The 18,737-nt window shown below is 36.6% G+C and overlaps 1 protein-coding gene across 4 annotated transcripts in view; it reads right to left on the reverse strand.

Annotated features, from left to right (window-relative positions):
- LOC121411053 (THAP domain-containing protein 5-like) overlaps positions 1 to 13,607 on the reverse strand; it is a 17,145-nt gene extending 3,538 nt beyond the window's left edge. The window contains exons 1-4 of one of the 4 annotated variants that reach the window (XM_041603536.1): positions 13,393 to 13,607; positions 6,256 to 6,461; positions 3,349 to 3,489; positions 2,695 to 3,029 (exon numbers count right to left, since the gene is read on the reverse strand). In XM_041603536.1, the coding sequence (XP_041459470.1) occupies positions 2,695 to 3,029; positions 3,349 to 3,489; positions 6,256 to 6,414 (635 nt within the window). In that variant the 5' untranslated portion in view covers positions 6,415 to 6,461; positions 13,393 to 13,607. Of the gene's footprint in view, positions 1 to 2,694; positions 3,030 to 3,348; positions 3,490 to 6,255; positions 6,462 to 10,158; positions 10,538 to 11,984; positions 12,157 to 13,392 lie in introns of those variants that run through there. The other 3 variants (XM_041603535.1, XM_041603537.1, XM_041603538.1) reach the window with 3 other exon arrangements.
- Positions 13,608 to 18,737: the final 5,130 nt, after the last annotated feature.

Here is an 18,737-nt window from a genome sequence, read left to right on the forward strand (position 1 = left end):
ATGATGAACAAAAATGCAATAGTAAATAATATATAAGGATCAATCTCTGGTTGAAAAACGTCACTTCATGCAATTATTCCTCATAATTCATCTTGCACACACATATACACATAGTGAGGATGGGTGAGAGAGAGCGAGCATCGTCATCGTACATGCAAAAAGTATTAAATCCATCACTGATGTATAGATGGGGGCCATGCCCCCCAGTCAGACTGCAGGTCCCAAGAGAGTGGCTTCTTTCATCCAAATGATATTCATGACTTGAGATGTTTTGTATATTTAATGAGCTTGACGCGGACCATAACACCTTTTCATTCGGTCATTGCTGCTCTAACTGTGCATCGAATTTCATGAATTTGGTACCATTGTAAAGAAGAAGAATCATTCTTTCATGTCATATGTTTGGATTTATTCAAAGATTTTGTAATATAGGTTCAAAGTTTGATCTAAAATATGCTATAAAATAAATATTTTCACCAGACAAAAGTTGCTATTTTCACACTTTATTTGTGTTTGAGCCCAAATGATTTTTATATCATGATAAAGCTGAATATGTATGCTTTGAAACGATATAGGTTTCAAAATAAGAATTGGTTTAATCGGGTCAAGATCACACTTTTCATTTGCCAAGTACATAAAGCAGTTTGAAAACAAGAATACTGCATTCTGATTGGTCAAATAGACCACCCAGTGGCAAATTCCAACGGTTCCAGTGCCAGGGTTCGTAGGAAGGTCACACTTCCCATGTGGTAATCTCCTCAAATACCCTGTGCCTGTTGTTCTGTGAACCTTATCCAGCCAATCAGAACTCTGGATTTCATGCAAGTACAAAATTACAGAAATCTCGTATTGTACCTTAGTGGGAAAAGTGTGATCTTGACCCGATTAAAAGGTGCCGCATATCAAGAGTGGCATTGTGAGAAAGAAAAGAAGTTCAGCTTTATGGTGATATGGATATCATTGAGGCTCAAAATAAAAAGTTTGCACAATGTGCAAAAGAAAATGGAAGAAGAAAATTAAGTTTTGAGGCACACTTTCAGGCCAGAAATTTACTTATTTAACAAAATATTGTATACAAAATAAATGACCAATATGAAAGAGTAACTTTTACTCTATCTGATAGTGCAATAATATTTAATTTAACTTGAGGTTAAAAAGAAATGCCAGTAGTTGCAGTAAACACTGATTTCATGAGAAAGTCTGGCTTAATTGTCAGTATATCATCGAGGATCTAGATTTGGTAAAGTTACATAAACTGAACTTTGTGAAATCTTGAAATCTACGCTGAAAAATGTTCACACTGAAGATCACCAACACAGATAGGCACACGTGGGACAGTGTATTATTATTGCTGGAATATGAGCTTATTTTGCTTATTTCTCAGCAATTACACAATTTCTTCCAGAATCCTTTGGCACATATTTTTTATTCATACAAACAGACACTTGGGTGGTCATTATATTAGATTCTGTAAAAAGTCATTTTGAGATCGTTACCAATACTGGAATTTCTCTTTAAAACAGGTAAATTCTTAGACTCGAGAAAGAAAATCTCATGAATCACAAGATTTTGCAAGGATTCAGCCACGAGATGATTTGGATGTATCTGGACTTTTTGCTCATTAGCATAGGGACCTGCGGTCTGACTGCCCCCCCCCCCAATGTTTAACGACCAAGAAAGAAAAGGAGAAAAAGAAAGAAAGCGAACGAGAAAGGGTGAAATAGAGAGTATTTACTGGATATTATTACGTCAAAATCTTTCCAAATTTTGATTTCTGTATTAAAAAGTTCTAAAATTTTGCACACTCCCTTCGCTCTCTTTGGAGAACTTTTGTTCCATTCGCCATATTTAGCCCTCTCAAAATATTTGGCTCATTACGCCACTGAATTCAATTGTAAGAATTTTATGTTTGCTTAATGTAGACTTAATCTAACCCTAATAAGACTGCCAGGGTATTTTGGAGGCAGGAAAGATGGGCGGAAGGGGAGTGGGGGCCCTCAAGATTGACCGTTAATTGCGCAATTGTGAAGAAATGCAAAATGCCTGCCACAGATGAAAAAATTGTATATTTGATCATTCTAAAATTATTTAGAATTATATGTTTTACTAAATCATGCATGAAATTAGAATTTGGCTGGAAATCTATAAACACAGACCTTGAAGTTTTTGTTCAGACACATAAAAATTAATTGATATCACATACCTTTCATATGTATTTTTTTCCTTTCTTAAGTATTTCTTTGTTTTTTTTTACTTTTTTTATATTGTTGACAAAATTTTCTGATCATAAGCACAATGAAATTAATAGATTTTAATCAGTAAAAATAAACATTAACCGGTACGATACAATTATGAATTCTGGCTAGAAACAGATTTTGCATTGGATTTGTCCATGAAATCACATTTTAGTGCAATTCTGACATGTGTACTTACACAATGCACAATGTTGCATAATTGCAGAACCGGGTACCCAGGTGTCACAAATTTTGTCTGAACACTCATAAACTTTTTTTAAAAAAGGCTTTATAATGACGCGGCACAATCTTTCACGTTGTGGATTTATCGTGAAAATTTTTGGGCTCCCACGGCCTTTTTAGGGTTAAATCAGATAGCACATCATGATGGGTTTTACTGATATTCATTCTGCAACCCATATTTCAAAGACTATCCATCATATCTGACATTGATTTTTACCTGTGGCAGTATGTTAGTCTCTGCATTTCTACAACTGTGGCCAAATATTCTACTACTAGTTCATTAGATGGGCCCATGGCATTTTTCTTATTGTAGGAGACTGGCAAGCCCTGGCTTTGAAGTTCCTGGTATATCCTTCTCCAGCTGCAATATCTGGTCAGTTGAGGACTTGGGGGCTTTGTGTCAGGAGTGGTCTTGGTAATGGCGGTGGCAATGGTGATGGCAGTGACAGAAGCAGACTTGGTGGTGGTGACTGCAATTGCAGCATTGTTGATGGTGGTATATGCCTCATCACGACCAACATTAGCTCCTGCTGCCATGCTGCTGGTCTCCATCTATTATGTTTTAAATAGAATAAAACATTAAAACAATTGATTATTAACACATCAACTTCAGAACACTAGCATATTGATAATAAAACTTATAGATTAGCAGTCAAAGCATAAAATGAACTTCCACAGAAGAGTACATGTACCTTCTAATAGAATTTCAGACCACCTTGAGGATGTTATGCTCAAAGCAAGGTTTTTATTTGACAACATTGGTCAGAGGGACATGGATTTAAATGTCAGAATACAACTGGTATCATTGGTTGATCAATCATACTGTACAATACCCCATTTAGATATATGTTGCTGTTATCTTCCACTTTACCCCTCTTAGATTTTTGGCATTGAGTAGTAGTCCCAGGGAAGGTGCTGAAGACTTTGGTACAGGTGTCTTTGCAGTATCTGGGAGGTTGCTTGCTGAATCTAAATGACTTTCTTTCGAGGGTTTCCCTGGTTTGTGTGCATTCTGTACGAGAAGAGTGAATAAAAAAAAAAAAACATTAAAAAAAGAAGAAAAATTGAATAAACCGAGATGCAAGAATGAAAAAATGACTTTAAATTTGTCAAATTAATATTCAATAGTACATTTAGAATAATATTTGTTTAGAAATGAATCCTTTTCAATGGACTTGCAGCAAAATAAACATGTTTAAATATTCATGATGATTTATTAACCCTATCTGGCCCCAAAGGAGGAAGGGGGGGTCTTAAAGGGATGGTCCAGGCTGAAAATATTTATATCTTAATACATAGAGTAGAATCCACTGAGCAAAATGCTGAAAATGTCATCAAAATCGGATAACAAATAATAAAGTTATTGAAGTTTAAAGTTTAGCAATATTTTGAGAAAATAGTCATATCATGAATATTCATTAGGTGGGATGATGTCACATCCCCACTTTCTGTTTGGTTCATAAAATCATAATTTTTTCATTATTTCATACATGTGTAAATGATGTGTCTCCATTATGATGAAATAAGTTTCAGCAATTAATATCTAATGTACTAAATCAGTTGTCAATCCAATTTTTCTAGTTCTTGGAGGATAAAATTTAATAAACATAATTTCATATAATAAAATTCAAAAGAACAATTTGAGATGTGACATCATCAGCCCACCTAATGAATATTCATGACGACCGTTTTCACAAACTACTGTTATAAACTATCAAATTCAATAACTTGATTATTTGTCATCTGATTTTGATGAAATTTTCGGCATTTTGCTCAGTGACTTCTACTCTATTTATTAAGCTACATGTATAAATATTTTCAGCCTGGACCATCACTTTAATAAGCCCCCCTCCACATGTTTTGCAATAATTCCACAGTTAGAAACATGTCCTCATATTTTTTTTGTTGGTCAAGTCTCGCAGAAGTTTAGGGACCAAGTTTGCGGCATCCGGATACGCAGTAATGCAACAATGTATGAGTTCATGTCGGACCTAGAATTGCTCAAAAACATTATTTTTCTTACAAATCTAATCCAATGGAAATTCTATTTTAAATCATAAATGACAAATGCATCATTATTCTTGCACTTATTGGTTGAAATTATAAAATCTTTGCTTTGTCTCAAAATATTATATCTATATTTTGATATTAATAGATGCTCTAAGATCTTATCTTTGAAATGGCATTTAAAAAATAAATTCATGCTTGAGCGAACACGGGACGTTTTATACTTTTAGACTTTTGGCTAATCAGCAGACTTATAATATATTCATTATCTTTGCCATAATTTTCGAAAAATGCTGTCAAATTTCACTAATAAATTTATTCATTTACCTGAATTACATTGGTTTTAATTTGAACTTCTTTTACCTTTGAATTTTCCTTCATAAGTAAGAAGAGACTTTCTTGTCAACCCAAGTGAGAAGATTTGCATTTTTAATTGGGAGAATTTGTAATCATTCAAATCCTTTTTATTATGTGAAACAAATTATGTTATGGTACCTTTGATAATAATTATGTGAAACAATTTATGTAATGGTACCTATAAAAGACATGAATCCTATTTTCAAGGGGTCATTGAATCCTTCACCAAGTTTAATTGTGCTTGACAGGACAAACAAGAAAATATTCATGTCTTTCAATGGCAATGGTGTATTGAGTCAATTTTGAAGGAGGAAGATATGGCAGATCAGGTAAAATGCATTAAAAAGTTGTGAAGCGAGCAAGCAAAAATTTCCAGTTTTTACTAAAATATCCAATTTGTGATTTTGACATAATATTCAGAATAATATCATATTTCACTTTCTATGTTTTCTGTTATTTTTCTTTCCACTTTTTTCCTTGGTCATAATTTTGTATTGGGAGGGGGGGAGCACCCCGAGCCCCCACCCCTCAGTATGCCACTGTTCAAAGGCATCATTACCTTTGCAGAACACAATGAAAGGATTCGAAAAAAAACACGCTCTACCATAATTTGGTTTAAAAAAATGTTCTTGCCTAAGGAATATTCAAAACTAAAAGAGAACATATTAAAAAGGAACAACACCACAACTATCCAAATAAATAAGTAGATTTGGAAATGAATTTTGACTGCATAATTCGAAAATTATGGCAAAGATAATGAAAAGGTTAAGAGGAATTCTGCTGATAGCAAGAAGTCCGACCATCATATTATGCCATTTTGGCGCAAGCTTCCTTTTTTACCCCAGACAAAACAAAAATTTGTGTTTGCGTAAGCACGAACAAAACCAAATTATTTTAATAGCATTTGAAGGATAAGACTCCATAGCATGTATTGACACCAAAATATTGAGATCATAATTTGAAACAAAAATTTTATAGACTTTTCAAATCTATCCCATTTTTTCATACGCACTGTAGAACTTGGGAACTTATTTAGAGATTTACTTAACTGTACAGCAGAGAATTCTCTATTTATGCATAAAATAATTTATCAAAAATGAATTTTAATAAATTATGAAAAATCAGCAATACACCCTTAGCTTTGCAATTTCAAAGAAGCTCATGCTAATTATGTAGGGCTAAACCAAATTTTTAATTTGTTTGATCATTTAGTAAGCGTTAACTTAAAATACACAGTCCCCTGGTACACAGTATAGGCCGAGGTCCATGGTGACCCTCCCGAATAGGATAATTTTCATTTCTCTTTGGCTACTGAGAATGGAATATTCAAAACATTGTTCTGTCAAACCAAAGGTAGATAGATAATACAGAGATTATATTTCTTTAAAACACGTATGATATAGATCTACTGTACCTTCTGATGACGAGGCGGCAAATTAAATGTGGTTGGGACAGCATCCTGTCTTAGACGAATCGTTTGCCCAGTCCTGTCAAAGCAAGCATCTTCAAAATGATCAGAACAGAGTTCAGAGCTCTTGGAGGAATTCGATGAAGCTTGCTTCATATTGACCATCCATACTGTGTTACAGTACCAGTTCAGTCCAACGGCTGAATGGGAATCTGCAGCAAATGTAAACACATGTCATGAAATCAATTATATATAATTAAGAAAACTCTAGGCCTACTCAGCAGCGGCCCGTTTATCAACACCTGGACAAGTGAGTCATATTTATCTACTAACCACAGAGTTAGTTCCTATCTTTAGGATTTTTTACAAGAAATAATCCATTAATAACGTTATATTGAGACTATCGGTAGAAAGTACAAGAGATGTAGCCTTAATCACATAATAGCATAATTTTCAAAAAGTTAAATCATGATAAAACTTGCAATTATTGTGATAAATCAGGAAATACATCCAATCAAAAAAATAGCAGAGCCAAAACTAGAACAAAAGCTTCAATCTCTGTTAAAGGGGAATCCAACCCAAATAAAAACTTGTTCTTAGGGGAATAAGAAAAATCAGTCAAGTTGATAGGTGAAAGTTTGAACACTATCTGACAAATAATAAGAAAGTTATTTTTTTAAAGTTGTGAATATTGGTAATCCCTAGATCCACGAGACTGCAAATTGGCCACATATGTGATGTCACAGTGATGTAAGGCAAGGACTACTCTTCCATGTACTCCAATACATAAAATGGCTAATATGTCATTTTTTCAAATGTTTTACTTCAAATTTTTATTTTTCTTTCACATGAGGACATAAAACAATATACTACCAGGGTTATATTTAGATTACTGCCCCAGGGGAAGGGCAGTTAGGAGAAAAACACAAATCCCTGATAATTAAGTACATGGCCTATGGGAAAGTTGTCCTTGCCTCTTGTCATAATTTACTTACCCAGTTGCCACTTTGAAATCTACATAATCATAGGGATTTCAATTTTAAAGCAGCCATAACTTTCTTATTGTTGGTCCGATTTCTTTCAAACTTTCACCATTCTGTTTTATCTAATTTTCTCCTTTCCAACACTATATTTTATGACCAAGGCTGGATTCCCCTTAAGTGTAAAGGCATCCGGCCGAGCGTTGTTGGAGCGGTCGTGGAGCGGAGAGAAAAAAAAATCATCACTGCTCGCTACCGTTTACCATTTTCAAGTTCGATTTTAGTTTTTTTTGTTTTCGATTTTTTCCCCCTTTTGAGAGAAAAATTCTACCCTCTTTCCCTACCGCTCCAACAACGCTCGGCCGGTGTGACCATGCCTTTATGTTGGTTGTTCAGCTGAATTTCGTTGGCTTCACTCACCAAATACAGAAAAAGATATAAAAATACTCCTCGAGACAGAGGGCTGCCAGCTGTCTACTAAAGGCAAAACATGCATCAAACATAATTAAACCATGCAGACTTGGGGATTAAAATGCCGAGAAAAATGAAATCATCACTAATTCATTTTGAACATGACTAAAAAACAAGGCAAAAGCAATTTTTGTCTCGCCCACTTATGAAAATAACCAGAAATATTGTGATTTGCGAGGGCACGCAAGAATTATATCGAAACTTCATTGTGAAATTACTGGGATGGAATAACACTTGTCATACCAGCCTTGCACGTAAACTTTAATATTGACCTGAAAATGACCTTTGACCTTACCATGTGACATCCGACTGCAGCATAAGTCTGCAAGTTTGGTTGAAAAGTGACTTACGGTTGCGGAGTTAGGTGTCATAAGAGAGTCTTGCATGTAAACTTTAACCTGTAGATGACCTTTGACCTTTCCATGTGACCTCTGACTGCAGCATAACATGCAGGTCCCCCAAGTCCATCTACCTTCCAAGTTTGGTTGAAAAGTGACTTACGGTTGCGGAGTTAGGTGTCATAAGAGAGTCTTGCATGTAAACTTTAACCTGTAGATGACCTTTGACCTTTCCATGTGACCTCTGACTGCAGCATAACATGCAGGTCCCCCAAGTCCATCTACCTTCCAAGTTTGGTTGAAAAGTGACTTACGGTTGCGGAGTTAGGTGTCATAAGAGAGTCTTGCATGTAAACTTTAACCTGTAAATGACCTTTGACCTTTCCATGTGACCTCCGACTGCAGCATAACATGCACGTCCCCCAAGTCTATCCAACATCCAAGTTTGGTTGAAAAGTGACTTACGGTTGCGGAGTTAGTTTTCATAAGAGAGTCTTGCATGAAAACTTTGACGTTGACCTGAAAATGACCTTTGAACTTATCATGTGACCTCCCACTTCAGCGTAACATGTGCAGGTCCCCCAAGTCCATCTACTGTCCATGTTAGGTTGAAAAGCGACTTACATTTGCGAAGTTAGGTGTCCTGCATGTAAACTTTAACGTTGACCTGAAAATGACCTTCGACCTTACCATGTGACCTCTGACTGTAGCATAACATGCAGGTCCCCCAAGTCCATCGACCATCCATGTTTGATTGAAAAGTGACTTATGGTTGCGGAGTTAGGTGTCATAAGAGTCTTGCATGTAAACTTTAACCTGTAAATGATATTTTACCTTACCATGTGACCTCTGACTGCAGCATAACATGCACGTCCCCCAAGTCTATCCAACATCCAAGTTTGGTTGAAAAGTGACTTACGGTTGCGGAGTTAGGTGTCATAAGAGTCTTGCATGTGAACTGTAACGTTGACCTGAAAAAGACCTTTGACCTTACCATATGACCTCAGACTGCAGCATAACATGCAGGTCCCCCAAGTCCATCTACCATCCAAGTTTGGTTGAAAAGCGACTTACGGTTGTGGAGTTAGGTGTCATAAAAGTGTTGCATGTAAACTTTAACGTTGACCTGAAAATGACCTTTGACCTTACCATGTGACCTCTGACTGCAGCTCAACATGCAGGTCACCCAGGTCCATCTACCATCCATGTTTGGTTTAAAAGCGACTTACGGTTGTGGAGTTATGTGTCATTACAGGTTTGTGACGGACGGACAGACGACATTTGGATCCCTTAGTCTCGCCTTCACCTCTGGTGGGCAGGACAAATATGTCATACGGACGTTGAGATATGCCGCGAGAGCTTTTCTCGAAAGGGTGGGTTGAGGAGGAAAGTCAAACAAAACAAACCTTTTCGGGACAACCGGGGGAACTTTCCATGAAAGGCTGCATGTGTTTAATATTTTTTCTGAACCAATCGTTTCTATGAAAATTAGTCTTGAAATAACAATATAACAGTAATATAGACACTAGACAGAGGTGCATAGATGGGGGGAGGCTTGGGATGCTCTCCCCCCCCCAAAAAAAAAAGGGAAAGAAAAATGAAATATAACATTTTCTGAATATTTTTATGTCAAGCTACAAAATGTGATTTTTTTTAATGAAAAGCTTGCTCGCTCACAACTTCTATTGAATTTTGCCTGATATGACACATCTGACTCCCTCAAAATCTTGGGCTCATTTTGTCTCTGATTATTAGGAGAAAAAGAGAGCTTGCAGTTTTTGTGATTCTGAATAAAATTTCATATTAATGAAGTAATTCTGGACACAAAATAATTAAACAAAGCCATATGGAATTATGAGAAATAGTAAACAAATATATCAGGCTTTGAGAAAGTATAGTTGAATTATTTATCCGAGGTTGGTCTGACAATTACTTCCTGAGGGGCGAAGCCCCGAGGGAAATATAGTAGTTTTGCCAGTCCAACCGAGGATTAATAATTCCCACTATGCTTTCGAATGAAACGCCTGATATATTTGTTTTTTATCCAACTTTTTATAATTTATAACCAAAATCTATGTGATGAGCTTGCAAAGTCCGGTTACTTGAGTTGAATTACCTACTTTTCTCTGAGCCATCGTGCTCAGCAGAACGCAGATCAGTGCCTGTGCCGACACATCGCTGGACTTGCCGGGAGAGAGAGCGCGCTGGCCGGTGTGCCTGAGAGTTTAGCTAGATCCAGTTTTGTGAAATAATGATGTCAGACCTCGATATACTAGTATCCAAAAATATATCGAGGTATGACGTCAGAGTTGAAATATATTCGGTCACATGATGCTACTTGAACCAATAGTACTATACATGATTTACTCTATGTAGGATATAATGTATTCTATTCTATAGGCGTAAGTATTTGCATAGAAGTGTGATGAAACAAATCAGTGGCGAAGTGAGCCAAAGTTTTGAAGGGGCTAGATATGAATAATTGGGCAGATCTTTTTTTTGTGAGCGAGCAAAAAAAATAAAAATATTTAACTTTATAAATATCCAATGAAAGCATAATATTCAGAAAAAATATATTTCACCATTTTCTTTTCTACTTTCTTGGTCATAATTTATTTTTGTAGGAGAGGAGAGGGGGCAAGCGCCCGAAGACCCCCTCGCCTCATCTGTGCACTGAAGAAATTACTTTGAAACTGACTTTCCTTTGCAAGCTGCTGGATAATCTTTATATAATAGTTACCATGCAAGGACGGCTGCACTGCCGAGACTATTGAAAATAAATACATGAAAATGCACAAAATTTGTGTTTTCCCTTCTTTCCTTCCGTTTTGTTTCACCTGCATAGGAGAGTAAAATTATATTATAGGCGCTGTTTTTCTGACGGTGGCGGCATCAACACCAAATCTTAACAAAAGGTTGTGTTTTTTAAATGAAAACTTAGAAACCTAGTTCATGAAATTTGGGCATAAGGTTAATCAAGTATTGCTAAACGTCCTGCCTGAGTTTCAGGTCACTCAGTTGTTGTGTGTCCGTACAGGTTGTGTGTCCACACGATCAATGTTAGAAAGTCATTTGAAAAAAGTTAGAAGCGAAGTTTCATCAAATTTTAGTACAAAATGTTGGGAAATATAAAGAACAAAATAGAAGATGATAACAAGTATTGAATTCATATTTTTAGTGTAATCCAAAGACAAAAAGGAAGGCTTCAAAAAGATTGTTTACATTCATAATTCCGAAGCTTCGTTATTCCGAAGGTTTGGATATTCCGGAGGTTCGTTAATCTGAAAGCGAAATAAGGTTCGTTGTTCCGAAGGTCCGACAATCCAAAAATTGAAATGACGTTCGTTGTTCCAAAGGTTCGTTAATCCGAAAAGGAATAATGAGAGTCATAATTCCGAAGGTTCGTTAGTCCGAAAAAAAATGAGGTTCGTTGTTCATTTAGTTTTTTCGGATTAACGAACCTCATTTCGTTTTCGGATTAACGAACCTTCGGAATTACGCCACAAATGTTCGGATTAACGAACCCTTTTTCGATTTAACGAACATTGTGGTTCAGGCAATAATGAATTCACGTGTTTTGGAATTACGAACCTTCTGAATTACGAAGTGTAACCAAAAGATAACATGTCCGGACACTGGACCCCCTCCTATATTAGTTTTGTTTTTAAAGATCGTGATGTTCCATGAGTTTTATATTTCCCCATAAAATCCCACCTTTGTCACTCGGAATATCAGATCGACTTAACGGACACGATGTTCAGCCAGATGGAGCGTATAGTAGTGGTGGTGAAGTGGAGCCGGCACAAACATCGCTCGAAGTAACTAAACTTGTACTCGTAATGAGTGGGGCTAGGACCTAGGCCAAACATACTTAGGCTACCACAACAGGCGATAGGCTTTCTTACCCCTCCAAAGATAACTTCTTAAATTGGAGATAAAATTTTACCTTCTAGGGTGACCTTTTCTTGGACTTGCCCTATACCCTGTACCATGAACCGTTTTGGCAGTGGATATCTAAGTCAGTGGGTCGCGCATGGGATCTCATTCTTACTTCTGGTGTCCATACCACATGATTTTTCTGTGCGCGGTGGCGCATCTTTGGGCCCGAGCCGAGATAGGCCTCGACTCTAACATTAGAGTCTATGGACAAGCCCAACTCATAGTCAAGGGTTCATTACATGCAGAAACAGATCTAGAGGGGGGGGGGTTGCAACCCCCCCAAAAAAAAAAAAATCTGGGGACCATTTTTTTTAAATCTTATCTTTTTTAAAAAACTTGTAATTTTATTTTATTCTATTTCTATGTAGTATTCATTTAATTTATTATTATTATTTATTTGGGGGGAGGGTTGGGCGAACAAATGTCACATAGTCCTTTTTGCCCCCCATCAGCTTTTTTGAGGACACGGGCCACCGCGGAAGTGACAATCTAGGCCAGGGTTGCTGATTCTCATCCCCAAACAAAAATCCCCCCATTAAAAAAAAAAAATGGGGGATTGCAACTTAATTTTACAAATTTTCATGGGGGTTAATTTGGCGAAGACCTCTATATCAAAAATAGTGGTGTTTTAGATGCAAGGAAACGCCATTTTCACACACAGATTTTCAAAAATTTTCCCTACGTGGGAGGGGGGACACCCCCCCAAACACCCTCGCTTGCTCCGCTCGCTTGGACTCGGTCGCTACGCTCCCTCACATACCACCCCAACCCCCCCTTTATAAAAGCTGGATCCGCCCCTGACATGCCACAGCGCACAGAAAAACCAAGCCATTACTTAGAAGTGGTGTGTTTAATGCCTTATGGACGTGGACATCACTTGCAGAAGTGGGATCGCAGCAAGCCAGCATGCGCGACCCACTAACTCATTAACTGTCAATTCGAAATCCACTGCCAAACATGGTTCAATGGTTTAATTTACCAGTATTAATACTAACCTCGCAATGCGTGTGGGTGCCCAAGCTAAAGCTGTTTTTAATAATCTAAAAATAAAATCACGTCAATCACTGACTCAGTCTCAGACAGTCAATAATTATATAAAATTTGTCATCCAATGAAGTTTCCAATTTCAACATGCATTTTGCTCTGAGTCAGTCTGAGTATGAATTTTACACCATTTATCAAAATCTAGGCCTAAATATCAGCCTGTATAATTCATTACCATTTTAGGTGTGCACAAAAGACCAATCCCCCTGGCCTGGCATGGGCATGGTCGACTACAGTAGGACCCTACACAAACTTGAATACACGGGACTATAAATTGCACAGCTTCTTGCAAATGCAAGTTTGGCAACGACTAACGAATTCCCATTTTGTTTTCAACGTAATTTTGAAGTCGAAAACATAGCTAAACTTACGAATGCAATGTCCGTCCACATTCTACCAATTAGAGAAGTTGTTTGCAGCTCTCGTTGACATGAATAACGTGAAATCTAAGCTAAACAAGAAAGGTTCACCAACATGCCGACCTGTGAGTGTGACCGTCCCGCGCCCGGATATCGATCGAGCGAAGATATCGGCTTGAGCAAGGTGCAGCCAATCAGCGACGATCTCATATTCCCTGCCAGAAAGAGGAGACAGAATTATTTTACATGGACAGAATTTTTTGTGATGTGACACAAAATCATTTCGTCGACGGAATTTTTTGTGATGTGACACAAAATCATTTCGTTGACGGAATAAATATTTGCATCGCAACGAAATGAATTTCGAGGACGCAATTTTATTTCGTCTCGAGGAAATTGATTATAAGTGTGACACAAAATAAATTTCGTATACGAAATCAAACTGCATCATGACGAAATGAATTTCGTTGGAGTGAAACACATATTTTCCTACAGAATTTTCCTTTGGACAATTGGGGTGCTATTTCGTTAGATCAAAATTCATTTCGTGTGTACGAAATAAATTTTGTGGACCAAATTACATTTCGTCTCGACGAAAATTTATTTTGTGTGACAAGAATAATTTCGTATACGAAATAAAACTGCGTCATGACGAAATCATTTTCATACGAACAAAAAAACTTTTGTGTACGGAATGACGTGAATTGGACGGAATTTACCATCGGACATTTGGTGCGCCATTTTGTATGGCACGCCAAATGAAGTTTGTGGACGCAATTACATTTTGTCTAAACGAAATTTATTTTGTGCATTTCGTCGAGACGAAAATGATTTTGTGTGACACAAAATAAATTTCGTGTACGAAATTGGAAAAGCGTCATGACAAAAAGATTTTCGTCTGAATAAAAACACATTTTGTGTACGGAATTGCTTGAATTGCACAGAATATACTGGCGTACACTTGGCACGCCATATAAAACTTGCAGTCAAGATGTGCTTACTGGCATGGCACGAACATGATTATAAGCTTCTAAAGGATGTAGGCTAATCACCTGATTGATTCATTGGGAACAAGACTGCTTTCCATCTACCGTCATCTACAAAATTTGTAATGATGCACCAACTTTAAACTTATTGAAGTTATGTATATTTTTGAAGAATTAACCCTTTATATCATGGGCATTTTCACTTTTTCTCAGGATTTTGACCCCCAAAAGTTATGTCAAGATCTTATGATATTCAGTATGTCTAAGTGCCTATTTTAAGTTTTACCTTTTGTACATGGAGATATCAAGGGATCCCTGAGGCCAAGGCATCAAGTGCAGGAGGTCCCCCATTACCATGCCCATATAGTTTGCTGATGGATTTTTCACACATACAGAAAAAAAATCAATGAACTTTTTGAGCAAGGTCAGGTCCATTAGAGTCTGAGATAGATGACATATGTATGTATCCAGAGCATGGTCTAGATTCTGCTAGAGTGGGACCCTGTTTACACTATCCATGTTTTCTATGTGATGCATTTATTTACATTTATGGCATGAACTGCACATTTGTCACGTTTGCACTATGCAGTGAATACATGAACACGTCTGTTGCACAATAATACAATCACATATGATGTGTATAGGGGAAGGCGGGGTAAGTTGAGCATAGGGGCAAGTTGAGCCACCAGCCCCAGGCCAATAATGAATGAGTCAGACATTGTGGTGGTGTCATGTATTGATGACCCATAGCATAACCCCTAACCCCACCATATTGTTTTCAACTTTGAAACAAAAAGTAGTTTTTTAGAGGGAAAAATATGAATTTCAGCCAAAAAAGTAAAAAAACACACACGTCTTTAAATATAATAAAGACATGATAACAACATTATTAGTCCAGGTATGGATCTTCATTCTTGTCATAGTCTTTTATATGATGGATGCATAATAAATGTGTGGATACAAAATTATCACACTAAGTTCGGACTGGGGTAAGTTGAGCCAAACAGCATGGGGCAAGTTGAGCCATGGTAATTCCTATGGTAATGTATCTTAAAAAACAAACAAACCATAAAAATCGATTGAAATGCTGGCTGAAAGGAGCAAATTTACATGACTGCTCTTTTCCTTTTAAAGGATGTTAGTATTCATAGAAAATTAGCAAGTTAAAAGACTTTAAACAAAAAATTGACATGCTGGTTCTCCCCTCATACATTTTGTACATAGTTTTTGTGGCTCAACTTACCCCAGAAGGTGGCTCAAACTTACCCCATATATGGGGCAAGTTGAGCCATTTGACATCGTTTTTTTCAAAGGTCACGATGACTTTCAGTGTGGGGATAGAAAGTTATATATAGGTGGAAAATATTTCAGAAGAATTTAATTTCAAGGCAAGGTACTTATTTCGACAAGATTATTAATCATATCAATTCTAACATGCAAAATGCAAAAACTGTCACAACTTACCCCGCCTTCCCCTACTGTATACACATTAGAGTGAGTCATATTATTTGTGCATGTTGCTTGAAGATTTTAGTCTTTATCTGAAGATGTTTGATTCTTGTTGATTTTACATGATCTAAACTAAAGTCAGATGTATTTGTCTCTCAGCCTTGTTCCTAAATCTTGATTTATTAATGTGACTTATATTTAGTAACTTAATGCTACAGATATGGTTAATTAAGTTGTTTTTATTTATACCGCACTTTACATGTAGCTATGGTTTGTACATTGAAAAACAATAAGATGAAGGGCAGATGCAGACAGAATCTTTCCATTTTGTCATCACTTTGGAGTCCGTCATCCGGGACTTTTCTCCTCAAGTGTATTCTCATTAAATAAGGAGCACAAATACACAGTAGAGGGAGAATAATTGTTATTCAGTCTAGTGCTATGCGATATCTAAGAACAGACGGCCTTCTGACGCAAGTTCAACTCAAGAGTTGAGTGAGATGCCGAAGACAGCTTTGGAATTTCAATGAACTGGCAAACTTGAACTATGTAGAGCGAGACAAGAAAACAAGGGAAGGAGAGGAGAGCAGTGGGAGAAAGTCTAGGAGTTTGAAAAAAGGGAATAAGTAACTTTCCAACTTAGGACATGGTAGAAACAAGGATGAAGGAAGAATAAAAAGAAATTGGCAACAATAGAAGGGAAAGGGAGGATAGGGAGGATAGATCAGAGAGTATATGCTAAGAGTTATAAAGAAAGAATGGTTGAAAGAATGTATGAAACAAACAGAAAGAAACGTGACATTTTCCTCAAACCATTGTACTGCGGAAAAACATGGGTTCAAAAGTTTATGTGCAAGCCCTGCATTTGTAAATTCATGAATACCACATCCCCCTAATCTTTACCTTTGCTTCGGAAAAATCTTGGCATTAGATGTTTATGAGGAAAGGTTTTATTCAATATTTTGGGGTCAATTTGTTAACTAGTTGAAGATTAGTCTTGTCAATTATGTCACCTGAACCTCTTATTTTTTAGTATATGAATTCATTTTGTAGTATAATTCCTTAATTTGATTTATCTCTTTCATTCTATGTTGATCAAATAGAATATAGATTATTGTTTGAATTACTCAGATCTAAGCCCTGTGAACAATCAAGGAAGCACATGGCCAACCTATAAGTCTATAATGTTTTAGTATTGCTGTATTGTTTATCACCATACACGATCTGAATTACTGTACATTATAAATATTACAGTAAAAAACATTTTAGGATTAAAATGTATGAGATGATTATGAAAAGAAAATCTATTATCAATGAGAGTGCCTTTATCCTTGCTGTTTGAATTATGAAATGCAAAATTCAGTTTTCACCTGCCATATCTAGTGTTTACCCAACAAAACTATGTCAAGCAGAATAGCAAGTGGGTCATAACATAAGTGTTTGGATGTAAGTCCCTATGGTAATGTTGTACAGCCATTACCATTGGCAATGGATAAATAGATCGATTGCATAGGGAGTCTTCTCAGTAAACATCGGATGAAAACTCCTTCCCATACTTTTGGATTTCAACTAGCAGGACAATGTTTGAATTATGCTTGAGCTGGGATGTTAGAACTTAAAACATCATCATCTTAATTGTATTGCCAACTTGAGAGTTTCCCTTAGTGTCAGTATGGATGACATCAGGTTACCCTTATATTTATGTATTAGTATCATTGAATTTCATGAATGATAGATAAGTGTGGAAAGTGAGCATTGGCAAGTTTGAGCATTGGTATTAATGCTTATTCCAATCCTACTTGTATAGTCACACATTCATTCATGTTTGGTTATTGGTGAAGAAAAGCAACAGCACAATTGACTGTCTGACTGTGCACCCCAAACTGAGGCTCAAGTGCCTTTTGACAGGTCTCATTCTGGTATACACATCTGTGTGGGGTTTTAGATATGTTTGTTAAAGTCTTTCTGTTCTTAGCAAATAGGTTGTTATGTTACCACAGTCAGGTAAAAACAATATGCAACCAATAATTGCTTTCGATTGTAAAATGTTATTTTAAATGTTTGATGAGGTGAACGTGTCTTGATTAAGGTCCGCTTGTTTTTCTGATTATGAATCTTTTAAGGATACCTTCAAATCTGTCTAGAGTGAGAACATCTGTCTGCTGTTTGCAATCTGAACTGCCCACTCCGCATCTTCGCTGTATAAAGCCAAGAATAATTGCGTTTTAAAGCCTTCTATTCAGAAGTCCCCTCATTATAATCACTTTAGGAGCATTCGGCCAGACAGATGTAAATAATAAGGAAAATTATCATAATGAAAGGAACAAGGCGCCGCCAACAAAAAAAATAGGTTAACATTAACATATGCTGAAGTGATTACAATTGATTGAAGTGTGGTTATGAGAGGGCCTAGAGATTGCAATTTTGAGAGAGGGAGAATGGGGAAAGCCGATGTGATGTGAAATCAATAATGTAATTCCGCTCAGAATCTCACTTTTATTACGAGGTTTTCATTGGTTTGAGATTTAATCTAAGCTGCCTCTATATAGAGTTTGTATAAGATTGAATTATTGACTTGTTTTCCTTCCAATGGAAACAAATTGCACATATATGTTGACTTTGGAGGACTATGTTCATTGATCGATATCTCGGGGGTTCCATGGTTTTATATGAGTGTTTCTTTTCCCCAATATGCAAATCCAAAATATTGTTGATATTGTACAAATAAACTAATATAATGGGCTTACGAGTAAAATGATGGTTATCGTTGCATTTGATTGTATTTTATTGTATGGTATTTATCAAACCATGCATTGCAGTTTATGAAGACCACAGAGAAGTAGGTCAGTGTAAAGACTAAATTACACATGGATATGTAGCACGGGATCGTTTTGGGTGGGGGAGGATCTTTTACTTATACAA

The sequence above is a fragment of the Lytechinus variegatus genome, chromosome 3 (assembly GCF_018143015.1).
Source record: "Lytechinus variegatus isolate NC3 chromosome 3, Lvar_3.0, whole genome shotgun sequence".
NCBI classification, from domain to species: domain Eukaryota; kingdom Metazoa; phylum Echinodermata; class Echinoidea; order Temnopleuroida; family Toxopneustidae; genus Lytechinus; species Lytechinus variegatus.